The following is a 13,323-nucleotide window of genomic DNA, read 5'->3' on the forward strand; positions in this document are numbered from 1 at the left end:
GCGAAGCCGTGGCAGACTGTACCTGAAGAAATGGTACACCCCTGACCAAACACTGTGCTTTTCCCACAGTCCCAGCAACCAGCAGACCAGGAGATACCCTCCCATGTCTGGCTCGGCAGGTCCCATGCCCACGGAGCCTTGCTCACTGCCAGCGCAGCAGTCTGAGATCAACCTGTGACACTGCAGCTTGACCGGTGGGGGGCATCCACCATTGCTGAGGCTTGAGTAGCTCACAGTGTAAACAAAGCAGCCGGGAAGCTTCAACAGGGCACAGCCCACTGCAACTCAGCAAGGCCTACTGCCTCTCTAGATTCCACCTCTGGGGGCAGGGCAGAGCAGAAGAAAAGGAAGCAGACAGCTTCTCCAGACTTAAATGTCCCTGTCTGACAGCTCTGAAAACAGCAATGGTTCTCCCAGCATGGCGTTCGAACTCTGAGAATGGACAGACTGCCTCCTCAAGTGGGTCCCTGATCCCCATGTAGCCTGACTGGGAGACACCTCCCAGTAGGGGCCGACAGACACCTCAAACAGGCGGGTGCCCGTCTGGGATGAAGCTTCCAGAGGAAGGATCAGGCAGCAATATTTGCTCCTCTGCAGCCTCCGCTGGTGATACTCAGGCAAACAGGGTCTGGAGTGGACCTCCAGCAAACTCCAATAGACCTGCAACTGAGGGGCCTGTCAGAAGGGAAACTAACAAACAGAAAGGAATAGCATCAACATCAACAAAAAGGACATCCACACCAAAACCCTATCTGTAGGTCACCAGCATCTAAGACCAAAGGTAGATAAAACCACAAAGATGGGGAGAAACCAGAGCAGAAAAGCAGAAAATTCCAAAAACCAGAGTACCTCTTCCCCTCCAAAGGATCGCAGCTCCTTGCCAGCAAGGGAACAAAACAGGACAGAGAATGAGTTTGACGAGTTGACAGAAATAGGCTTCAGAAGGTCGGTAGTAACAAACTTTTCCAAGCAAAAGGAGCATGTTCTAACACGTTGCAAGAAAGCTAAAAACCTTGAAAAAAAAAGGTTAGATGAATGGCTAACTAGAATAACCAGTGTAGAGAAGACCTTAAATGACCTGATGAAGCTGAAAACCACAGCACGAGAACTTCGTGACGCATGCACAAGCTTCAATCGCCGATTCGATCAAGTAGAAGAAAGGATATCAGTGATTGAAGATCAAATTTATGAAATAAAGCAAGAAGACGATTAGAGAAAAAAGAGTGAAAAGAAATGAACAAACGCTCCTAGAAATATGGGACTGTGTGAAAAGACCAAATCTACATTTGATTGGTATACCGGAAAGGATGGGCAGAATGGAACCAAGTTAGAAAACACTCTTCAGGATATTATCCAGGAGAACTTCATTAACCTAGCAAGGCAGGCCAACATTCAAATTCAGGAAATACAGAGAACACCACAAAGATACTCCTTGAGAAGAGCAACCCCAAGACACATAATTGTCAGATTCTCCAAGGGTGCAATGAAGGAAAAAATGTTAAGGGCAGCCAGAGAGAAAGGTCAGGTTACCCACAAAGGGAAGCCCATCAGAATAACAGTGATCTCTCAGTAGAAAGCCTACAAGCCAGAAGAGAGTGGAGGCCAATATTCAACATTCTTAAAGAAAAGAATGTTCAACTCAGAATCTCATATCCAGCCAAACTAAGCTTTGTAAGGGAAGGAGAAATAAAATCCTTTGCAGACAAGCAAATGCTGAGAGATTTTGTCACCACCAGGCCTGCCTAACAAGAACTCCTGAAGGAAGCACTAAACATGGAAAGGAACAACCAGTACCAGCCACTGCAAAAACATGCCAAGTGGTAAAGACTATCGATGCTGTGAAGAAACTGCATCAATTAACAGGCAAAATAACCAGCTAACATCATAATGACAAGATCAAATTCACACATAACAATATTAACCTTAAATGTGTATGGGCTAAATGCCCCAATTAAAAGACACAGACTGGCAAATTGGATAAAGAGTCAAGACCCATCAGTGTGCTGTATTCAGGAGACCCATCTCATGTGCAATGACGTGCATAGGCTCAAAATAAAGGGATGGAGGAAGATCTACCAAGCCAATGGAAAGCAAAAAAAAGCAGGGGTTGCAATCCTAGTCTCTGATGAAACAGACTTTAAACCAACAAAGATCAAAAAAGACAAGGCCACTACATAATGGTAAAGGGATCAATTCAACAAGAAGAACTAACTATCCTAAATATATGTGCACCCAATACAGCAGCACTCAGATTCATAAAGCAAGTCTTTAGAGAACTACAAAGAGACTTGGACTCCTACACAATAATAATGGGAGACTTTAACACCCCACTGTCAATATTAGACAGGTCAACAAGACAGAAGGTTAACAGGAATATCCAGGACTTGAACTCAACTCTGTACCAAGTGGACGTAGTAGATATTTACAGAACTCTCCACCCCAAATCAGCAGAATATACATTCTTCTCAGCACCACATCACACTTATTCTAAAATTGACCACATAATTGGAAGTAAAACACTACTCAGCAAATGTAAAAGAACAGAAATTATAACAAACTGTCTCTCAGACCACAGTGCAATCAAACTAGAACTCAGGATTAAGAAACTCACTCAAAACCACACAACTACATGGAAACTGAACAACCTGCTCCTGAATGACTACTGGCTGCATAACAAAATGAAGGCAGAAATAAAGATGTTCTTTGAAACCAATGAGAACAAAGACACAACATACCAGAATCTACACATTTAAAGCAGTGTGTAGAGGGAAATTTGTAGCACTAAATGCCCACAAGAGAAAGTAGGAAAGATCTAAAATTGGCACCCTAATATCACAATGAAAAGAACTAGAGAAGCAAGAGCAAACACATTCAAAAGCTAGCAGAAGGCAAGAAATAACTAAGATCAGAGCAGAACTGAAGGAGATAGAGACACAAAAAACCCTTCAAAAAATCAATGAATCCAGGAGCTAGTTTTTTGAAAGGATCAACAAAATAGACTGCTAGCAAGACTAATAAAGAAGAAAAGAGAGAAAAATCAAATAGACGCAATAAAAAATGATAAAGGGGATATCACCACCTATCCCACAGAAATACAAACTGCCATCAGAGAATACTGTAAACACCTCTGCAAATAAACTAGAAAATCTAGAAGAAATTGATAAATTCCTGGACACATACACCCTCCCAAGACTAAACCAGGAAGAAGTTGAATCTCTGAATAGACCAATAACAGGCTCTGAAATTGAGGCAATAATTAATAGCCTACCAACCAAAAGAGTCCAGGACCAGATGGATTTACATTCGAATTCTACCAGAGGTACAAAGAGGAGCTGATACCATTCCTTCTGAAACTATTCCAATCAATAGAAAAAGATGGAGTCCTCCCTAACTCATTTTATGAGGATAGCATCATCCTGACACCAAAGCCTGGCAGAGACACAACAACAACAAAAAAAGAATTTTAGGCCAATATCCCTGGTGAACATTGATCCGAAAATCTCAATAAAATACTGGCAAACCGAATCCAGCAGCACATCAAAAAGCTTATCCACTGCGATCAAGTTGGCTTCATCCCTGGGATGCAAGGCTGGTTCAACATATACAAATCAATAAACGTAATCCATCACATAAAGAGAACCAACAACAAAAACCACATGATTATCTCCATAGATGCAGAAAAGGCCTTCAACAAAATTCAACAGCCCTTCATACTAAAAACTCTCAATAAACTAGGTATCAATGGAACCTACCTCAAAATAATAAATGCTATTTATGACAAACTCACAGCCAATATCATACTGAATGGGCAAAAACTGGAAGCATTCCCTTTGAAAACCGGCACAAGACAAGGATGCCCTCTCTCACCACTCCTATTCAACACAGTATTGGAAGTTCTGGCTAGGGCAATCAGGCGAGAGAAAGAAAGAAAGGGTATTCAGTTAGGAAAAGAAGAAGTCAAATTGTCTCTGTTTGCAAATGACATGATTGTATATTTAGAAATCCCCATCATCTCAGCCCAAAATCTCCTTAAGCTGATAAGCAACTTTAGCAAAGTCTCAGGATACAAAATCAATGTGCAAAAATCGCAAGCATTCATATATATCAACAGTAGACAGCGAAATCATGCGTGAACTCCCATTCACAACTACTACAAAGAAAATAAAATACCTAGGAATCCAACTCACAAGGGATGTGAAGTACCTCTTCAAGGAGAACTACAAAACACTGCTCAACGAAATAAAAGAGGACACAAACAAATGGAAGAACATTCCATGCTCATGGATAGGAAGAATCAATATCGTGAAAATGGCCATACTGACCAAGGTAATTTATAGATTCAATGCTATTCCCATCAAGCTACCACTGACTTTCTTCCTAGAATTGGAAAAAACTACTTTAAAGTTCATGTGGAACCCAAAAAGAGTCCGCATAGCGAAGACAATCCTAAGCAAAAAGAACAAAGCTGGAGGCATCACACTACCTGACTTCAAACTATACTACAAGGCTACAGTAACCAAAACAGCATGGTACTGGTACCAAAACAGATATATAGATCAATGGAACAGAACAGAGGCCTTAGAAATAATACTACCAATCTACAGCCATCTGATCTTTGACAAACCTGAGAAAAACAAGCAATGGGGAAAGGATTCCCTATTTAATAAATGGTGCTAGGAAAACTGGCTAGCCATATGTAGAAAGCTGAAACTGGATCCCTTCCTTACACCGTATACAAAAATTAACTCAAGATGGATTAAAGACTTAAATGTAAGACCTAACGCCATAAAAACCCTAGAAGAAAACCTAGGTGATACCATTCAGAACATAGGCATGGGCAAAGACTTCATGACTAAAACAACAAAAGCAATGGCAACAAAAGCCAAAATTGACAAATAGGATCTAATTAAAGAGCTTCTGCTCGGCAAAAGAAACTATCATTAGAGTGAACAGGCAACCTACCAAATGGGAGAAAACTTTTGCAATCTACCCATCTGACAAAGGACTAATATCCTGAATCTACAAATAAACAAATTTACAAGAAAGAAACAATTCCATCAAAAAGTAGGCAAAGGATATGAACAGACTCTTCTCAAAAGAAGAATTTATGCAGTCAACAGACATATGAAAAAATGCTCATCATCACTGGTCATCAGAGAAATGCAAATCAAAACCACAATGAGATACCATCTCACGCCAGTTAGAATGGCAATCATTAAAAAGTCAGGAAACAACAGATGCTGAAGAGGATGTGGAGAAATAGGAATGCTTTTACACTGTTGGTGGGAGTGTAAAGTAGTTCAACCTTTGTGAAAGACAGTGTGGCAATTCCTCAAGGATCTAGAACTAGAAATACCATTTGACCCAGTGATCGCATTACTGGGCATATACCCAAAGGATTATAAATCACGCTACCATAAAGACACATGCACACGTATGTTTATTGCAGCACTGTTCACAATAGCAAAGACATGAAACCAACCCAAATGTCCATCAATGATAGACTGAATAAAGAAAATGTGGCACATATACACCATGGAATACTATGCAGCCATAAAACAGGATGAGTTCATGTCCTTTGCAGAGACATGGATGAAGCTGGAAACCATCATTCTAAGCAAACTATTACAAGGACAGAAAACCAAACACCACATGTTCTCACTCATAGGTGGGAGTTGAACAATGAGAACACATGGACACAGGGCGGGGAATATCACACACCAGGGCCTTTTCAGGGTTGGGGGGTCTGGGGGAGGGATAGCATTAGGAGAAATACCTAATGTAAACGATGAGTTGATGGGTACAGCAAACCAACAAGGCACATGTATACCTACGTAACAAACCTGCATGTTGTGCACGTGTACCCTAGAACTTAAAGTATAATAGAAAAAATACAATTTGGCATCTCTTTCTAATTGTAGCAAACTGTTCCTGCTGCAGTATTTGAATCTCTGAAACACACCATACTCAGTTAAAGTATGAGTTGATTAATCTTTAATGATAAAGGGGCAATATATTATAATTTAACATATTTGAAACACTAAGATTTTCTTGAAGCTTTTTTTAGATTTTAAAATTGAAGTAGAAAAGCATCTACCAAATGTGCATATCTAAATAATCATTAATTCACACTTTCATCTTTTTTCCTCTTTACCTCTTTCCTTTTAATATTTTTAACATAAGAAATGAAGGCCAGGCTGGCTTCAGTGGCTCACATCTGTAATCCCAACACTTTGGGAGGCTGAGGCAGGAGAGTAGCTCAAGGCTAGGAGTTTAAGACCAGCCTGGGCAACATAGTGAGATCCCTTCTCTACAGAAAAAAAAATTTTTTTAATTAGCTGGGCATGGTGGCATGTACCTGTAGTCCCTAGCTACTCAGGAGGCTGAGGGGGGAGGATTGCTTGAGCCCAAGAGTTTGAGGTTACAGTGAGTCATGATTGTACCACTGGACTCTAGCCCAGGCAACAGACTCCATCTCTTTAAAAAAATGAGAAGCCAAGATGAGTGTGAAGATACCTAAGTGGGAGCAGCAAAGACTGTTGGGCCACTGATGCCTCAGCCACTATTTGGAGTGTATTAATTGAATGTCATATGTGTCTTTGTAATATAAGGATGAACAATAACAGTAAATATAGGAAATAAGTAACAGGAAAAAAATAGTATGCGATTTTTTTTTGTTACAATGGGCTGATTTGATTCTTATTTGTTTTTATTGTAGGCTACCAAAATGAATGGCTGTGAAGAATATTGTGAAGAAAAAGTAAAAAGTGAAAGGTAAGAAAATAATTCTCAAAGTATCCATAATGCTTCTATCTATCTGTCTATCTATAAATGCTCTGAAGATTTCCATTTGTTTTCCAGTATAAAATAAGCATTGTTGAGTAAATTATAAAACTATGGTTTAATATTAAGAATTTTTAAAATTTTCGGGCCAGGTGCAGTGGCTCATGCCTGTAATCCCAGTGCTTTGGGAGGCTGAGGCGGGTGGATCACTTGAGGTCAGGAGTTCAAGACTAGCCTGGCCAACATGGTGAAACCCTGTTCTCTACTAAAAATACAAGAACACAGGCATGGTGTCTCATGCCTGTAATCCCAGCACTTTGGGTGGCTGAGATGGGCGGATCGCTTGAGGCCAGGAGTTGGAGACCAGCCTGGCCAACATGGTGAAACCCCGCCTCTACCAAAAATATAAAAATTAGCTGGGTGTGGTGACACATGCTTGTAATCCCAGCTACTCAGGAGGCTGAGGCACGAGAATTGCTGGAATCCAGGAAGTGGAGGTTACAGTGAGCTGAGATCACGCCACTGCACTCCAGCCTGAGCAACAGAGCAAGACTCTGTCTCAAAAAAAAAAAAAAAGAAACAAAGAAAGAAAGTTGAGAGGAGCCAAGATGGCCAAATAGGAACAGCTCTGGTCTACAGCTCCCAGCATGAGCGACGCAGAAGACGGGTGATTTCTGCATTTCCATCTGAGGTACCGGGTTCATCTCACTAGGGAGTGCCAGACAGTGGGTGCAGGTCAGTGGGTGCGTGCACCGTGCGCGAGCCAAAGAAGGGCGAGGCATTGCCTCACTTGGTAAGCGCAAGGGGTCAGGGAGTTCCCTTTCCTACTCAAAGAAAGGGGTGACAGACGGCACCTGGAAAATCAGGTCACTCCCACCCGAATACTGCGCTTTTCCGACGGGCTTAAAAAATGGTGCACCAGAAGATTATATCCCGCACCTGGCTCAGAGGGTCCTACGCCCACGGAGTCTCTCTGATTGCTAGCACAGCAGTCTGAGATCAGACTGCAAGGCAGCAGCGAGGCTGGGGGAGGGGCGCCCGCCGTTGCCCAGGCTTGCTTAGGTAAACAAAGCAGCCAGGAAGCTCGATGTGGGTGGAGCCCACCACAGCTCAAGGAGGCCTGCCTGCCTCTGTAGGCTCCACCTTTGGGGGCAGGGCACAGACAAACAAAAAGACAGCAGTAACCTCTGCAGACTTAAATGTCCCTGTCTGACAGCTTTGAAGAGAGCAGTGGTTCCCCCAGCATGCAGCTGGAGATCTGAGAACGGGCAGACTGCCTCCTCAAGTGGGTCCCTGACCCCTGACCCCCGAACAGCCTAACTGGGAGGCACCCCCCAGCAGGGGCAGCCTGACACCTCACACGGCCGGGTACTCCAACAGACCTGCAGCTGGGGGTCCTGTCTGTTAGAAGGAAAACTAACAAACAGAAAGGACATCCACACCAAAAACCCATCTGTACATCACCATCATCAAAGACCAAAAGTAGATAAAACCACAAAGATGGGGAAAAAACAGAGCAGAAAAACTGGAAACTCTAAAAAGCAGAGCACCTCTCCTCCTCCAAAGGAACGCAGTTCCTCACCAGCAATGGAACAAAGCTGGACGGAGAATGACTTTGACGAGCTGAGAGAAGAAAGATTCAGACGATCAAATTACTCTGAGCTATGGGAGGATATTCACACCAAAGGCAAAGAAGTTGAAAACTTTGAAAAAAATTTAGACGAATGTATAACTAGAATAACCAATACAGAGAAGTGCTTAAAGGAGCTGATGGAGCTGAAAACCAAGGCTCAAGAACTACGTGAAGAATGCAGAAGCCTCAGGAGCCGATGCGATCAACTGGAAGAAAGGGTATGAGCGATGGAAGATGAAATGAATGAAATGAAGCGAGAAGGGAAGTTTAGAGAAAAAAGAATAAAAAGAAACGAACAAAGCCTCCAAGAAATATGGGACTATGTGAAAAGACCAAATCTATGTCTGATTGGTGTACCTGAAAGTGACGGGGAGAATGGAACCAAGTTGGAAAACACTCTGCAGGGTATTATCCAGGAGAACTTCCCCAATCTAGCAAGGCAGGCCAACATTCAGATTCAGGAAATACAGAGAACGCCACAAAGATACTCCTCGAGAAGAGCAACTCCAAGACACATAATTGTCAGACTCACCAAAGTTGAAATGAAGGAAAAAATGTTAAGGGCAGCCAGAGAGAAAGGTCGGGTTACCCGCAAAGGGAGCCCATCAGACTAACAGCGGGTCTCTTGGCAGAAACTCTACAAGCCAGAAGAGAGTGGGGGCCAATATTCAACATTCTTAAAGAAAAGAATTTTCAACCCAGAATTTCATATCCAGCCAAACTAAGCTTCATAAGTGAAGGAGAAATAAAATACTTTACAGACAAGCAAATGCTGAGAGATTTTGTCGCCACCAGGCCTGCCCTAAAAGAGCTCCTGAAGGAAGCACTAAACATGGAAAGGAACAACCGGTACCAGCCACTGCAAAATCATGCTAAAATGTAAAGATCATTGACACTAGGAAGAGACTGCATCAACCAACGAGCAAAATAACCAGCTAACATCATAATGACAGGATCAAATTCACACATAACAATATTAACTTTAAATGTAAATGGACTAAATGCTCCAATTAAAAGACACAGACTGGCAAATTGGATAAAGAGTCAAGATCCATCAGTGTGCTGTATTCAGGAAACCCATCTCATGTGCAGAGACACACATAGTCTCAAAATAAAAGGATGGAGGAAGATCTACCAAGCAAATGGAAAACAAAAAAAGGCAGGGGTTGCAGTCCTAGTCTCTGATAAAACAGACTTTAAACCAACAAAGATCAAAAGAGACAAAGAAGGCCATTACATAATGGTAAAGGGATCAGTTCAACAAGAAGAGCTAACTATCTAAATATATATGCACCCAATACAGGAGCACCCAGATTCATAAAGCAAGTCCTGAGTGACCTACAAAGAGACTTAGACTCTCACACATTAATAATGGGAGACTTTAACACCCCACTGTCAACATTAGACAGATCAACGAGACAGAAAGTCAACAAGGATACCCAGGAATTGAACTCAGCTCTGCACCAAGCAGACCTAATAGACATCTACAGAACTCTCGACCCCAAATCAACAGAATATACATTTTTTTCAGCACCACCCCACACCTATTCCAAAATTGACCACATACTTGGAAGTAAAGCTCTCCTCAGCAAATGTAAAAGAACAGAAATTATAACAAACTATCTCTCAGATCACAGTGCAATCAAGCTAGAACTCAGGATTAAGAATCTCACTCAAAACCGCACAGCTACATGGAAACTGAACAACCTGCTCCTGAATGACTACTGGGTACATAACGAAATGAAGGCAGAAATAAAGATGTTCTTTGAAACCAACGAGAACCAAGACACAACATACCAGAATCTCTGGGATGCATTCAAAGCAGTGTGTAGAGGGAAATTTATAGCACTAAATGCCCACAAGAGAAAGCAGGAAAGATCCAAAATTGACACCCTAACATCACAATTAAAAGAACTAGAAAAGCAAGAGCAAACACATTCAAAAGCTAGCAGAAGGCAAGAAATAACTAAAATCAGAGCAGAACTGAAGGAAATAGAGACACAAAAACCCTTCAAAAAATAAATGAATCCAGGAGCTGGTTTTTGAAAGGATCAACAAAATTGATAGACCGCTAGCAAGACTAATAAAGAAAAAAAGAGAGAAGAATGAAATAGATGCAATAAAAAATGATAAAGGGGATATCACCACCGATCCCACAGAAATACAAACTACCATCAGAGAATACTATAAACACCTCTATGCAAATAAACTAGAAAATCTAGAAGAAATGGATAAATTCCTCGACACATACACCCTCCCAAGACTAAACCAGGAAGATGTAGAATCTCTGAATAGACCAATAACAGGATCTGAAATTGTGGCAATAATCAATAGCTTACCAACCAAAAAGAGTCCAGGACCAGATGGATTCACAGCCGAATTCTACCAGAGGTACAAGGAGGAACTGGTACCATTCCGTCTGAAACTATTCCAATCAACACAAAAAGAGGGAATCCTCCCTAACTCATTTTATGAGGCCAGCATCATCCCGATACCAAAGCTGGGCAGAGACACAACCAAAAAAGAGAATTTTAGACCAATATCCTTGATGAATATTGATGCAAAAATCCTCAATAAAATACTGGCAAACCAAATCCAGCAGCACATCAAAAAGCTTATCCACCATGATCAAGTGGGTTTCATCCCTGGGATGCAAGGCTGGTTCAATATACGCAAATCAATAAATGTAATCCAGCATATAAACAGAACCAAAGACAAAAACCACATGATTATCTCAATAGATGCAGAAAAGGCCTTTGACAAAATTCAACAACCTTCGTGCTAAAAACTCTCAATAAATTAGGTATTGATGGGACATATCTCAAAATAATAAGAGCTATCTATGACAAACCCACAGCCAATATCATACTGAATGGGCAAAAACTGGAAGCATTCCCTTTGAAAATTGGCACAAGACAGGGAAGCCCTCTCTCACCACTCCTATTCAACATAGTGTTGGAAGTTCTGGCCAGGGCAATTAGGCAGAAGGAGGAAATAATGGGTATTCAATTAGGAAAAGAGGAAGTCAAATTGTCCCTGTTTGCAGACGACATGATTGTATATCTAGAAAACCCCATTGTCTCAGCCCAAAATCTCCTTAAGCTGATAAGCAACTTCAGCAAAGTCTCAGGATACAAAATCAATGTGCAAAAATCACAAGCATTCTTATATGCCAACAACAGACAAACAGAGAACCAAATCATGAGTGAACTCCCATTCACAATTGCTTCAAAGAGAATAAAATACCTAGGAATCCAACTTACAAGGGACGTGAAGGACCTCTTCAAGGAGAACTACAAACCACTGCTCAAGGAAATAAAAGAGGATACAAAGAAATGGAAGAACATTCCATGCTCATGGGTAGGAAGAATCAATATTGTGAAAATGGCCATACTGCCCAAGGTAATTTACAGATTCAATGCCATCCCCATCAAGCTACCAATGACTTTCTTCACAGAATTGGAAAAAACTACTTTAAAGTTCATATGGAACCAAAAAACAGCCTGCATCACCAAGTCAATCCTAAGCCAAAAGAACAAAGCTGGAGGCATCACGCTACCTGACTTCAAACTATACTACAAGGCTACGGTAACCAAAACAGCTTGGTACTGTTACCAAAACAGAGATATAGATCAATGGAACAGAACAGAGCCCTCAGAAATAACGCTGCATATCTACAACTATCTGATCTTTGACAAACCTGAGAAAAACAAGCAATGGGGAAAGGATTCTCTATTTAATAAATGGTGCTGGGAAAACTGGCTAGCCATATGTAGAAAGCTGAAACTGGATCCTTTCCTTACGCCTTATACAAAAATCAATTCAAGATGGATTAAAGACTTAAACGTTAGACCTAAAACCATAAAAACCCTAGAAGAAAACCTAGGCATTACCATTCAGGACATAGGCATGGGCAAGGACTTCATGTCTAAAACACCAAAAGCAATGGCAACAAAAGCCAAAATTGACAAATGGGATCTAATTAAACTCAAGAGCTTCTGCACAGCAAAAGAAACTACCATCAGAGTGAACAGGCAACCTACCAAATGGGAGAAAATTTCCGCAACCTACTCATCTGACAAAGGGCTAATATCCAGTATCTACAATGAACTCCAACAAATTTACAAGAAAAAAACAACTCCATCAAAAAGTGGGCAAAGGACATGAACAGACACTTCTCAAAAGAAGACATTTATGCAGCCAAAAAACACATGAAAAAATGCTCACCATCACTGGCCATCAGAGAAATGCAAATCAAAACCACAATGAGATACCATCTCACACCAGTTAGAATGGCAATCATTAAAAAGTCAGGAAACAACAGGTGCTGGAGAGGATGTGGAGAAATAGGAACACTTTTACACTGTTGGTGGGACTGTAAACTAGTTCAACTATTGTGGAAGTCAGTGTGGCAATTCCTCATGGATCTAGAACTAGAAATACCATTTGACCCAGCCATCCCATTACTGGGTATATACCCAAAGGACTATAAATCATACTGCTATAAAGACACATGCACACGTATGTTTATTGCGGCATTATTCACAATAGCAAAGACTTGGAACCAACCCAAATGTCCAACAATGATAGACTGGATTAAGAAAATGTGGCACAGATACACCATGGAATACTATGCAGCCATAAAAAATGATGAGTTCATGTACTTTGTAGGGACATGGATGAAACTGGAAATCATCATTCTCAGTAAACTATCGCAAGAACAAAAAACCAAACACCGCATATTCTCACTCATAGGTGGGAATTGAACAATGAGAACACATGGACACAGGAGGGGGAACATCACACTCTGGGGACTGTTGTGGGGTGGGGGGAGGGGGGAGGGATAGCATTGGGAGATATACCTAATGCTAGATGACGAGTTAGTGGGTGCAGCACACCAGCATGGC

At 41.4% G+C, this 13,323-nt stretch overlaps 1 protein-coding gene across 27 annotated transcripts in view; it reads left to right on the top strand.

Moving 5' to 3' along the window:
- PTPN13 (protein tyrosine phosphatase non-receptor type 13) overlaps positions 1-13,323 on the top strand; it is a 239,768-nt gene that overhangs the window by 206,374 nt on the left and 20,071 nt on the right. For all 27 annotated transcript variants that reach the window (XM_054486024.2, XM_054486027.2, XM_054486025.2 and 24 more), the window contains one exon: positions 6,719-6,774. In XM_054486024.2, the coding sequence (XP_054341999.1) occupies positions 6,719-6,774 (56 nt within the window). The remainder of the gene's footprint in view (positions 1-6,718; positions 6,775-13,323) is intronic.

Source organism: Pongo pygmaeus, chromosome 3 (assembly GCF_028885625.2).
Source record: "Pongo pygmaeus isolate AG05252 chromosome 3, NHGRI_mPonPyg2-v2.0_pri, whole genome shotgun sequence".
Taxonomy (NCBI): domain Eukaryota; kingdom Metazoa; phylum Chordata; class Mammalia; order Primates; family Hominidae; genus Pongo; species Pongo pygmaeus.